Here is a 13,750-nt window from a genome sequence, read left to right on the forward strand (position 1 = left end):
GTAGAAAGGGGTGGAGTTATGTTCCTGACTAAGAAGGATATAAATGTGAAGAATGTCACATATGGAAAGAATAGTGTAGAGAAGATTACGATGGAAGTGGAGGACAAGGATAAGAAGAGCAGAAAGTTAGTAGTAAATTATGTGCCTCCTAAAACAGCTTCGTGGGAAGAGAAAGAACACAAAAATATGTTAGAAGACACCAGGATATCACTAAGTAAAATAACGGAAGATGGAGGACAAATAATTATAATGGGTGACTTTAATTGTAAAGAAATCTGTTAGGAAGAGATGACAGTAAAGGGTGGAGATAACCAATGGGGAAATGTACTACTTGATATGATTATTGAACATACAATGACGCAATGGATACAAGAGAATACTAGGTATAGAAATGAGGAAGAACCATCGAGACTGGACCTAATAATCACATCAGAACCCGAAATAGTGGACAAGATTGTATATAAAACACCAATAAGTAAAAGTGACCACATATTGGTTGAACTGAAACTAAACAAGGAAAAATACATGAAAAAAAATGAACAATATAGAAAGGGAGGATTGATGTATGAAAAAACAAAATTTGACAAAATGAAAGAATTCTTTCAAAAAGCAGACTGGGAAAGAATACACAAGGAGGAAACAACAGTAGAAGAGAAATGGAGTATTTTGACAAAAATTTATAAATGAGTGGAAAAGTATGTGCCAAGACAAAAGCAAGAAAAAGGATATGTAAAGTGCTGGTACAACATGAGATACATACATACATGTACCAAGGCTTTTTCCCCCTTACAAGGGAGATAGCCAAAAAGGAAAAGGCATAAAATCATTTCCACCCATTCCATCCCTGAATCTCCACACCCCTCCACCCTCCCTCTTATCTTAGCACCTCCTGAATGACGGGTCATTCCTGCACCTTGTCCACTGCCCTGGGTCAGAAGCAGTGTCACAAGACACAGCACATCCACAGCAAGTCCGCTTCATTAAATCGCCGACCCCCCTCTCCGTCCCCCCATTGCATAAAAGGAGAAGACGGGGAGAAATCCCTTCGTGCTGCGTCAAAATTTTGCTCACACATACTACCTCACCCCCCATCCCCCTGCCCATTTCACCTCATGCAATCACAACAGCATCCATATACAACCATTCTCCATTCACCCGTCTTCTGTCCTCTCCCGTCCTTCCTCAACAGACATTCCCCTCTTCCCCAAAGCCCCCTTCACCCCATCCATCCACCTCATCCTAGGATGTCCCCTCATGTTCACTCCCTCCGCATCTGCCTTCCATACCTCTTTTACTAGTCTTTATTCACTCTTCTTTCCATGTGTCCAAACCATCCTAATATTCTTTCATTAACCCTATCTCCCAACTCCCTTCCACCCCTGTTCTCCTCCTCACCTCCTCATTTCTCACTCTATCCAGCCTAATAACTCCCCATCATACTTCTCAGACACCTCATCTCAAACACATTCAAACTCCTTCTCTCTTCTTCTCTTATGTTCCATGTTTCTGCCCCATTCAATGCTGTTGGCACAATCACTCCTTCATACAGTCTCCTTTTAGCATCCATTCCCAAATGTCTATTCCTCATTACACTCTTTAATCCACCAAGGCATTTACTCACTTCTCTCAATCTACATTCTACCTCCACCTTCACTCCACCTTTGCACCCAAGTATCTAAAACTATCCACTTCCTCCAGTCTTTCACCCTTAATGCTCACTTCCAGTCTGCTGCCACTTTCACCCCTTGTACATCTCATCACCTTACTTTTACCCACATTTATCTTTAGCTTCCTTCTATCACATACTCTCCCAAACTCTGTCACCAACTTTCTCAATCCCTCCTCCGATCCTGCCACAAGCGCAGTGTCGTCCGCAAACAACAGCTGGCTCACCTCCCACTTTTCTCCATTTTCTTTAACCATCTCCAATCCCTGACCCACTACCCTTGCATTTACCTCTCGCACCACCCCATCCATGTACAAGTTGAACAGCCAGAGCGACATAACGCATCCTTGACAAATTCCCACCTTTACATCGAACCACTCACTCTCTCCACTGATGTAGGGAGTTAAAAGACAAAAGGGATAAAGCTTGGATAAAATGGAAAAAAAGACAAAAAACCTGCAAATATATACTAGTTATAGAAATAAATTTGTACAAGTGCGCAGCGACGAAAAGAACATACATATACCATGGCTTTTTCCCCCTTACAAGGGAGATAGCCAAAAAGGAAAAGAAATCAAATCATTTCCACTCATTCCATTCCTGAATACACTACACACCCCTCCACCCTCCCTCTTATCTTAGCACCTCCTGAATGATGGGTCATCCCTGCACCCTGCCCACTGCCCTGGGTCAGAAGCAGTGTCGCAAGACACAGCACCCTCCATAGCAAGGCTGCTTCATTAAATCGGCGACCCCCCTCTCCGTCCCCCCAATGCATAAAAGGAGAAGACGGGGAGAAATCCCTTCGGGCTGCATCAAATTTTGCTCACACATACTACCTCACCCCCCATTCCACCTCATGCATCACAACATCATCCATATACAACCATTCTCCATTCACTCCTGTCTTCTGTCCTCTCCCGTCCTTCCTCAACAGACATTCCCCTCTTCCCCAAAGCCCCCTTCACCCCATCCATCCACCTCATCCTAGGATGTCCCCTCATGTTCACTTCCTCCACATCTGCCTTCCATACCTCTTTTACTAGTCTTTCTTCACTCATTCTTTCCATGTGTCCAAACCATCCCAATACTCTTTCAGCAACCCTATCTCCCAACTCCTTTTCCACCCCTGTTCTCCTCCTCACCTCCTCATTTCTCACTCTATCTAGCCTAGTAACCCCCATCATACTTCTCAGACACCTCATCTCAAACACATTCAAACTCTTTCTCTCTTATGTTCCATGTTTCTGCCCCATACAGTGCTGTTGGGACAATCACTCCTTCATACAGTCTCCTCTTAGCATCCATTCCCAAATGTCTATTCCTCATTACACTCTTTAATGCACCAAGGCATTTACTTGCTTCTCTCAATCTACATTCTACCTCCACCTTCACTCCACCTTTTCCTGCCACATTTGTACCCAAGTATCTAAAACTATCCACTTCCTCCAGTTGCTCTCCCTTAATGCTCACTTCCAGTCTACTGCCACTTTCACCCCTTGTACATCTCATCACCTTACTTTTACCCACATTCATCTTTAGCTTTCTTCTATCACATACTCTCCCAAACTCTGTCACCAACTTTCTCAATCCCTCCTCCGATCCTGCCACAAGCGCAGTGTTGTCCGCAAATAGCAGCTGGATGACCTCCCACTTTTCTCCATTTTCTATAACCATCTCCAGTCCCTGACCCACTACCCTTGCATTTACCTATCGCACTACCCCATCCATGTATAAGTTGAACAGCCAGGGCGACATAACGCATCCTTGACGAAGTCCCATCTTTACCTCAAACCACTCACTCTCTCCATTTCTTATCCTGACACAAGCTCTACTACTCTCATAAAAACTCTTGACAGCTCCCAATAGCTTTCCTCCTATCCCGTATATCTGCATAACCTCCCACAGTGCCTTTCTGTCTACCCTATTGTAAGCCTTTTCCATATCCATAAAAGCCAAAAAAACATCCTTCCCCTTTCCTATAGCTTTTTCACATATCTGTCTTACCACAAAAATCTGATCTACACAACCCCTACCCGTCCTAAATCCACACTGTTCCTCACCAATTACTCCCTCTGTTCCTCTCCTAATCCTCTCAATCAAGATCCTCCCATAAGCCTTCCCAACTACACTTAACAAGCTAATCCCTCTGAAACTACTACATTCACACTTGTCCCCTTTTCCCTTGTAAAGAGGGACTATACAGGCACTCCTCCAGTCCTCCGGCAGTCTACCATCTCTCCAGCAAACATTAAATAACCTCACCGGCCAGTCCACCATCACTGTACCTCCTTTTTTTTTAGACATTCTAAATGGCATCCATCCAGACCAGGTGCCTTACCTGCTTTCATCATCTTAACAACTGCCTTCACTTCATCCTTCCTTATTTCTCCTCCATTTTCCTCACTCATCACTCTCATTTTCTTAGTATTTCCCACTGCAGCTATCTTTCCCTCCCTATCCTCCTTCACATTTAGCAACTCCTTAAAATATTCTGCCCATCTTCCCCTTACTTTCTCTTCCATTATCATCTCTCCATCTGCACCTTTTACCTTTTCTTCTCTACTTGATTCGCCTCCTCTTCCTCTCTTAATTTCTTTCCAAAACATCTTTTTATTACTTTCAAAATTTTCTGTCATACTCTTACCCCATTTCACATCTGCTCTCCTCTTAGCCTCCTTTACCTTTTGCTTTACTTCTCTTTTCTTTTCTTTGTACCTCTCATATGACTCCCTCATTCTATTTTGTAACCAAAGTGTGAAAGCTAGCTTCTCTTCTACAACCTTCTTTGTTTCCTCATCCCACCATTCACTACCCTTCTTTCTACTTCCTCCTGTCCTTCTTGTTCCACAGGCAATCCTTGCACACTTTGTCACTCCCTCCTTGAACCATCCCCATTCCTCCTCCACACCTAGCTCCACTCTATCCTTCACTCCCTCCCACTCCTCCTTCAGCTTCTTCTTGTACTCCTTCTCCTTTTCCTTTTCATTTAAAGAGTTCACTCTAAGCACCTCCCTACCTTTTGTCCCTTTCCTCTTTCTCCATCTATCCTCCATTCTCAACTTACCTTCCACCAAAAAATTATCTGATATTCCCCCACCCCCTCCCCTTAGCACATGTACATCCTTAACTCTTCCTATCAGAATCCTATTTACCACTACATAATCCATTAGCGCTCTATCTACCACCCTTCCCTCCACCACCCTCTCCCATGTGTACTTATGCTCGACTTTCTTCCGAAACATTGTATTTGCTATCATCAACTCTCTTTCTAGACACATTTCCACCATCAACTCTCCACTACGATTCTTTCCTGGAACTCCATATTTCCCAACCACTCCATCAATTGGACCATTTCCTACCCTAGCATTCAGGTCTCCCAGTACTATTACATTGACATTTCTCCCTAAATCCTCTATGCACTCATTTAAATCTATCCAAAAGGCCTCCCTTTATTCTACATTCTTCTCACTGCCAGGCCCATATGCACTTACAAAGACCCACATCTCCTTTCCCAGTTTCACCTTCATCCACATTATCCTTGAGGAAACCTCCTTCCACTCCACTAAATGTTTACCTATCTCTTCACTTACTAGAATAGCCACCTTCCCTCCCTCGCCCTCTCTTCACTCCTGATAACCTCCCACTTACACTCCCAAACTTACTCTCACCCTTCCCTTTCAACTTAGTTTCATTCAAAGCCAACACATCCATCTTTCTTCTCACAAACATACTACCTATTTCCCTTTTACTCTCATCTGTACCACATCCACACACATTAAAAGACCCAAACCTTAGGGTGCTGGTCGGAAAACTCCCAGACCCTCTTATGCCTTTGCTTTTTCTTTTAGGAATGTCCCCTGTGGGGCTACAAGGAGAAGGATGCCTAGTCCCAATCCCCGTCCCTTTCTTCTCCCCTCTTACGATCCAAGTGGGAATACTTGGTGGCAGTATTCTTTTCCCCCACCACAGGGAAGATAGAATATGAAAAGGACATCATAGAAAAATGTAAAGATCAGCCAAAATTATTTTCCAGATTTGTAAACAACAAACTGAAAAGCAAACAAGAATTAGAGAAACTATGACAAGGAGTCGAATACACAGAGGAAATAGAAATGGCAGAAATTATGAATAAGCATTTTAAATCAGTGTTTACAAGGGAGAACATACAACCTAGTGATATCGAATGGGAGGAGAGAGTTCCCCCTATGAAAGAGATAGAAGTATCAAAAAATGAAATAATGAAAAACTTGAATAATCTCGATGTCAGAAAATCGCATGGACCGGATGAAATGGCAAACTGGATTTTGAAAGAATGCAGGAATGAACTAACAGACAAAATACATAGCCTAATAAACAGTTCATTGAAAGAGGGAAAAGTTCCAGAAGATTGGAAAAGAGAAAATATAGTACCTATATGTAAAGGGGGAAACAAAGAAGACCCTACTAACTATAGACTGGTCTCCCTTACAAGTACGATAGCTAAAATCTGTGAAAGAATTATCAAAACTAGATGGGTAAAGCATTTGGAAAAAACAACGTACTAAATCCAAGACAATTTGGATTTAGACAAGGACGATCATGCGTGACAAACTTAATGTGTTTCTATTCAAGGCTAATAGATGTAATACAAGAGATGGATGGGCTGATTGTGCATTTCTTTCCTGAAAAAAGCTTTTGATAAGGTGCCACATAAGAAGTTGCTTAAGAAAGTAGAAATTGCAGGAGGAATACAGGACAAACTACTGAAGTGGATGGAAGACTTCTTGCATGAAAGAAAAATGAGAGTAGTGATAAGAGACAAACACCCTAATTGGGATGAAGTGATAAGTTGTGTTCCACAAGGAACAGTTTTGGCCACAATAATGTTTGCTATATATATTAATGATATGGATGAGGGAATTGAAAGTTATATGAGCTTCTTTGCGGATGATGCAAAATTGTTGAAAAAAGTGAACACTGAAGAAGACTGTGAGTCGTTACAGAGTGATCTCAATAAAGTATGGGAATGGAGTAGGAAGTGGGAGATGGAATTCAATATCAAGAAGAGTAGTATAATGGAATTTGGAAGAAGCAAAAAAAGAATAATAGGATCATATAAATTGGGAGAAGAAGGATTAAAAAAAGTAGAAAGTGAGAAGGTCCTGGGAGTCATTATTATGAATAATATGTCCCCTGAGAAACATATCAACAAATTTTTTGGAGAAACTTATAATTTAATAAGAACAATCAAAATAGCTCTTACATACCTGGATGAAGAAATTGTGAAGAAAATACTAGTTACCTTGATAAGACCAAGATTGGAATATGCAGCGACAATGTGGTCAACAAATACAAAAAAATGTATAACAAAATTTGAAAGAATACAAAGAGCAATTACAAAACTAGCACCAACACTCTCAGAACTATTATATGAAGAGAGTCCAACAAAACTTGAACTACAGACATTAGAACAAAGAAGAGAAAGAGGAGACTTGATAACTATTTATAGAATCATGAAAGGCATAGAAACTATTGAAAGAGAGGATCTAATAAAATGGGATAGTAGAAATACAAGAGGACATGGAAAGAAAATCAAGAAAGACAGTTATAGAAGGGACCTGAAAAAGAACAGCTTTCCCCACAGAGTAATAGACATCTGGAACAAGTTGGATGAAAAAGTGGTGTGTGCAAAAACAATTCATGAATTTAAAAACAGTTTAGATAAAACGAGATACAGATTGACTTCTCATTAACGGATGTTAATTAGCTGTGTTTGCGGTGTTTTCGCTGTGTTTTCGGTGTTTTTGGTGCTGTTGTTTAGTGCTGTGCAATCACTATGCCACCCAAAAACCACTCCAAATCAACGGATTGTTCAAATCAACGGACACCGTTACCCCCCTTTTAGTCCATTAATGAGAGGTCAATCTCTATGAAGACGGGACACCACGAGCATAGCTCCCCTTCCCGTAAAATACAACTAGGTAAATACAGATAGAGAGGATCTAATAAAATGGGATAGTAGACATACAAGAGGACATGGAAAGAAAATCAAGAAAGACAGTTATAGAAGGGACCTGAAAAAGAACAGCTTTCCCCAGAGTAATAGACATTTGGAACAAGTTAGACGAAAAAGTGGTGTGTGCAAAAACAATTCATGAATTTAAAAACAGTTTAGATAAAATGAGATATGAAGACGGGACACCACGAGTATAGCTCCCCTTCCCGTAAAATACAACTAGGTAAATACAACTAGGTAAATATATAAACACAGACGCTCCTCAACTTGCGTTTTAGTTACGTTCCGAACGGCCGAACGTAAGTTGAAAATGAACGTAAGTTGTTACTGTACTATACATCCGTAAATTCTATTACCGTATCTTACAAAACACCCCTAAATCATTAATTATACACATAACATTGTAAAATAATAACATTAATTTCAAATAAATTAAATTCAAGCAACATAAATTGAGATTGTGGAGGAGGAGGTGAGGAGGAGGAGGAGGAGGAGGCAAGGCACTTTCAGTCTGTCGTTTGTGCAATGTAAACAATGGACGCAGCATCATGCGTAAGTATCCTTTGAACTACGGAGAGCGCACTAAACTAAAAAATTCACTCAACATTTTTTTTTTTTTACAATTTTTTATACAGTCAATTCAAACATGAAATTGAAAAAACGTAAAACGAATGAACGTAAGTAGAGGAGCGTCTGTATATACATATATACATATACCAAGGCTTTTTCCCCCTTACAAGTGAGGTAGCCAAAAGGGAAAAGGCATAAAATCATTCCCACCCATTCCATCCCTGAATACACTCCACACCCCTCCACCCTCCCAGTCTGGAGACAGTGCCAGCCAGATTTTCACTGCACCACCTCTAGGAGGGAATTGAAGAAAGATAAGCTTTGCAGGTGCCTATCATTGGTTCAAGTGGAATTGAATGAACTTAAAATCAAAGAATATAATAGAATCTCAAGACTGTGTACCTGTGTTGGGAATGAGACATATTTGAGGGCTTCATACTGACACCATGAGCTCATGATGTTGGAGAACGAACAATATGAATACTTGTAAAGTGGAGCAGTGTGGCGATGCTGTTGACTCATAGTAATATAAGATGCTGCCAGTAGAAAAGCCAGAATACGGTTGATGAATACAAGGAATTGGGAGTCTTTAAAGTGACCAACTTCTCCTGATGCATTGTGGTATTCCTGTTAAGGGAAAAGATAAATTTGTTAGTTAGTCATAAATTAGAGTTCACATAAAATCATGCAAACCATGTAAGAATATGAAGACATTACCATTTATACATATACACATACATATATCAAGGCTTTTTCCCCCTTACAAGTATCTAAAACTATCCACTTCCTCCAGTCTTTCACCCTTAATGCTAACTTCCAGCCTGCTGTCATTCTCTCCCCTTGTACATCTCATCACCTTACTTTTACCCACATTTATCTTCAGTTTCCTTCTTTAACACACCTTCTCAAACTGTCACTAACTTCCTCAATCCCTCCTCTGATCCTGCTACAAGCGCAGTGTCGTCAGCAAACAACAACTGGCTCACCTTCCACTTTTCTCCATTTTCTTTAATCATCTCCAACCCCTGACCCACTACCCTTGCATTCACCTCTCACACCACCCCATCCATGTAAAGATTGAACAGCCAGGGCGACATAACACATCCCTGATGAAGTCCCACCTTTACCTCAAGCCATTCACTTTCTCCATTTCTAATCCTAACACAAGCTCTACTACCCTCATAAAAACTCTTGACGGCTCTTAACAGCTTTCCTCCTATTTCCTCCATTTGACAATGGTAGCATCTTAATGGGGATGGTATATATGGCTTTACTTTAAGAGACAACCAACCAGCTGATATAACATTTGGTAATCTATATTGATTGAAAGTTAAAATTATTGTTCCTAGAGGTACTAGCTGTTCGCCAATCTTTTTTCACATTCTTACAACTTTTATTACTCCTTGATTTTTTAACTCTTTTTTTTTCATTTTCTTCAATGTGTAATAATTCTGGTGCATATACTACACCTCTGCTTTGGTTAAAAACTGGATGGTAGAAGCATTTAACATTAAGACCATCTAAACTTGAGATAGTTTTGAGTTTTTCACTTTGTTCAGGCGATGAAGTTTTGATCAATAGACTTCCATTTCCTTGTGGGCAAATTTTGGGCTGACTACCACAGATATTAACAATTTCTCTATTTGCTCTGAAAACATTTACTCTCATATTTTCCTTCTTCAAATTCAAGTATCAAGTATTTTTCATAATTTACTGTTTCATACACACTTGGTATTATTTCCATCTTTCTAAAATTTTCATTCCTAACATTTGTTTCTCAGTCTTTCTTTCTATCCTGAGGATTCTTAGCTTTATTATCAGGAAAGGAATAAGGTTTTAGGGTTATTATACTTGAACCCAATGTGCCGGTACCATTGACCACTTCCATGTCAGTAGAGTCGTCAACAGGAGGTCTAGGGTTGTTTTGTAATGAATTTGCGAGTCCTAGGGAATCCACCCCTTATTGGAGGATGTTAGTCCTCCTATCCCATGTGGCTCAATATGGGAAGGCACTTTAGCAGGGACCAGTCTTCTATTGAAGAGGGGCTGCCTCTCTTAAGGTGAGCGCTCACTAGTCAGTGGGGGTAAAGACCGCTCCCACCATTGTCTCCATCGCCTGGCACCCCCCATTACCCACAAATATAAGGGGTTTATAACCGGATCAATGGAGACCGACTCTTAACACACAGTGTCTGCACCTAATGGGGTCTGCCAGAGGGTGATGGCGTCAATTCCAATCGTTATTCAAAACTTGATCGTATTTCCTGCAATAGTCATCACCGATGTTACTGATAGCCCATGGAGAGAAGAAATAAAATGAGTAGGAGGGTAAATAGTGGTTCAGTTTCGGTCTAGAAGCTCAGACCTGGCCTTGGCGGTATGGTCGGACCTGCCGGGATGTACACCATCCCACCACCAACACCCAGTTCGTCATTGCAACACTCGAGCCCCACCACCACAACTAGGTACTGAGCCATCGGTGGAGAGACACACCACATCCACAGCAAGGCCGCTTCATTAAATCAGCAACCCCCCCTCTCTATCCCCTCATGCAGAAAAGGAGAAGAGGGGGAGAAATCCATTTGCATTACATCAATTTATTTTTCACACATACCCACCCACTCCCCCTTATGCATCACAGCATCATCCATACACAACCATTCTCCATTCACCCATACCTTCTGTCTTCTCCCTTCCTCAACAGACATTCCCATCTTTCCCAATGCACCTTTTACCCCCATCCATCCATATCATTCTAGGTCACCCCCTCATGTTCATTCCTTCCACCTCTGCCTTCCATACCTCTTTTACTTGTCTTTCTTCACTCATTCTTTCTATGTGTTCAAACCATCCCAATACTCTTTCATCAACCCTATCTCTCAAATCCCTTTCCATCCCCATTCTCCTCCTCACCTCATTTCTCACTCTATCCAGCCTAGTAACCTGTATCATATTTCTTAGGTACCTCATCTCAAACACATTCAAACTCCTCTCTTCCTCCCTTATGTTCCATGTTTCTGCCCCATACAGTGCTGTCAGCACAATCACTCCTTCATACAATCTCCTCTTAGCATCTATTCCCAAATGTATTTCTCATTACACTTTTTAATATCCCAAGGCATTTACTTGCTTCTCAATCTACATTCTACCTCCAGCTCCACTCCTCCCTTTCCTGCCACATTCACACCAAGTATCTAAAACTATCCACTTACTCCAGTCTCTCTCCCTTAATACTCACTTCCAGTCTGCTGCCACTTTCTCCCCTTGTACATCTCATCACCTTACTTTTACCCATATTTATCTTGAACTTCCTTCTTTCGCACACCTTCCCAAACTCTGTCACTAACTTCCTTATTCCTTCCTCTGATCCTGCCACAAGCAGTGTCGTCAGCAAACAACAATTGGCTTACCACTCACTTTTCTTCATCTTTTTTAACCATCTCCAATCCTCAACCCATTACCCTTGCATTTACCTCTTGCACCACCTCATCCATGTGTAAATTGATCAGCCAAGGTGACATAACACATCCCTGGCAAAGTCCCATCTTTACCTCAAACCACTTGCTCTCTCCATTTCTGATTCTAACACAGGCTCTACTACTCTCTTAAGAACTCTTGACTGCTCTTAACAGCTTTCCCCCTATCCCATATATCTGCAATACCTCCCATACTACCTTCCTGTCTACCCTGTCATAAACCTTTTCCATATTATAGAGGCTCAAAAAACATCCTTACCTTTCCTAAAGCTTTCTCACATATCTGCCTTACTACTAAAATTTGATATAGGCAACCCCTACCTGTCCTAAACCCACAATTCTCCTTACCAATTACTCCCTCTGTTCCACTCCTAATACCCTCAATCAAAACCCTCCCATAAGCCTTCCTAACTACACTCAACAAACTAATCCCTCTGAAACTACTACTCACACTTGTCCCCTTTTCCTTTGTAAAGCAGAAATATACATGCACTCCTCCAGTCCTCTGGCACTCTACCCTCTTTTAAACAAATATTAACCTCACCAGCCAGTCCACCATCACTGTACCTCCATTTTATAGACACTCCACATGACACCCATCCAACCCATGTGCCTTACCTGCTCTCATCATTTTAACAACTATTTTCATATATCAATGGCCATTTCCCACTTTACAAGGGAGGTAGAAAAAAAAGGCATAAAATCCACTCACACCCATTCCATCCCCACATACTCCACCCCCCACTCAACCCCCTCCCTCCCTCTTATCTCAGATCCTCCTGGATGACAGGTTATTCCTGCATCTCAACCACTGCCCTGGGTCAGAAACAATGTAGCAAGACACAGCACATCCACAGCAAGGCTGCTTCATTTAATCCTCAACATCCCTCTCCATCCTCTCATGCAAAAAAAAAAAAAAAAAGACAAGACAGGGAGACCCTTTGAGCTATGTCAAAATATCATTCACACATACTCCCTCACCCCCCATCCCCAATCCACTCCCTTCCATGCATCACAGCATCATCCATACCTAATTATTCTCCACTCACCCTTATCTTCTGTCTTTGCCCATGCACCACATCATCATCCATACACAACCATTCTTTCACTCCTATCTTCTGTCTTCTCCCTTCCTTCCTCAACAGACATTTCCCTCTTTCCCAATGCTTTTACCCCATCCGTCCATCTCATCCTTGGTCACCCCCTAATATTCACTCCTTCCACCTCTGCCTTCCACACCTCTTTTAATAACCTTTCTTCACTCATTCTTTCTATATGTCCAAACCATCCCAATACTCTTTCATCCACCCTATCTCCCAACTCCCTTTCCATCCCCACTCTCCTCCTCACCTCCTCATTTCTCACTCTATCCAGCCTAGTAAATCCTATCATACTTCTCAGGCTCCTCATTTCAAACACATTCAAACTCCTTTCTTCCTCTCTTATGTTCCATGTTTCTGCTCCATACAGTGCTGTTGGCACAATCACTCCTTCATACAATCTCCTTTTAGCATCCATTTCCAAAACTCTATTTCTCTTTACACTTTTTCATCCCCCAAGATATTTACTTGCATCTCTAAATCTACATTCTACCTCCACCTCCACTCCTCCCTTTCCCACCACATTTGCTCCCAAGTATCTAAAGCTACCCACTTCCTCTAGTCTCTCTCTCTTAAGGGGGTACGCGACACCTGGGGGGGTGAATTTGGTCAAGATATGGCATTTTTCAAAACTGTGTTCAAAATGTTCGTATACCACTTAGAAATAAATCCCGACAAATAATTTTCCAGCCGCGCGCAATTTAAAGGTCCTGGGTGAGGATTAAAGGGACAGATTTAAAGGCGCAACCCACACTAGAAGGAGGCGTGCCACTTAGGACCTTCAGGCGCAGCGAATAACGTTGAAATTTGATTGAATTTACACTCGCCCAGTGTATCAACGGCCAATACAATTGTGGAGGGGAAGGGAGGAAGGTGGAGGGAGAATATTTCGCCAACTTTGTGCGAAACTAAGCGTTAGTTACCGGCTAACTCTGAAAAG

The 13,750-nt window shown here is 41.6% G+C and overlaps 1 protein-coding gene across 6 annotated transcripts in view; it reads right to left on the reverse strand.

The window, feature by feature from the left end:
- sll (adenosine 3'-phospho 5'-phosphosulfate transporter 1) overlaps positions 1 to 13,750 on the reverse strand; it is a 161,468-nt gene that overhangs the window by 36,474 nt on the left and 111,244 nt on the right. For all 6 annotated transcript variants that reach the window (XM_076210215.1, XM_076210214.1, XM_076210213.1 and 3 more), the window contains exon 4: positions 8,637 to 8,861. In XM_076210215.1, coding sequence (XP_076066330.1) covers positions 8,637 to 8,861 — 225 coding nt within the window. The remainder of the gene's footprint in view (positions 1 to 8,636; positions 8,862 to 13,750) is intronic.

Source organism: Oratosquilla oratoria, chromosome 27 (assembly GCF_046742065.1).
Source record: "Oratosquilla oratoria isolate Oo_2021 chromosome 27, ASM4674206v1, whole genome shotgun sequence".
NCBI classification, from domain to species: domain Eukaryota; kingdom Metazoa; phylum Arthropoda; class Malacostraca; order Stomatopoda; family Squillidae; genus Oratosquilla; species Oratosquilla oratoria.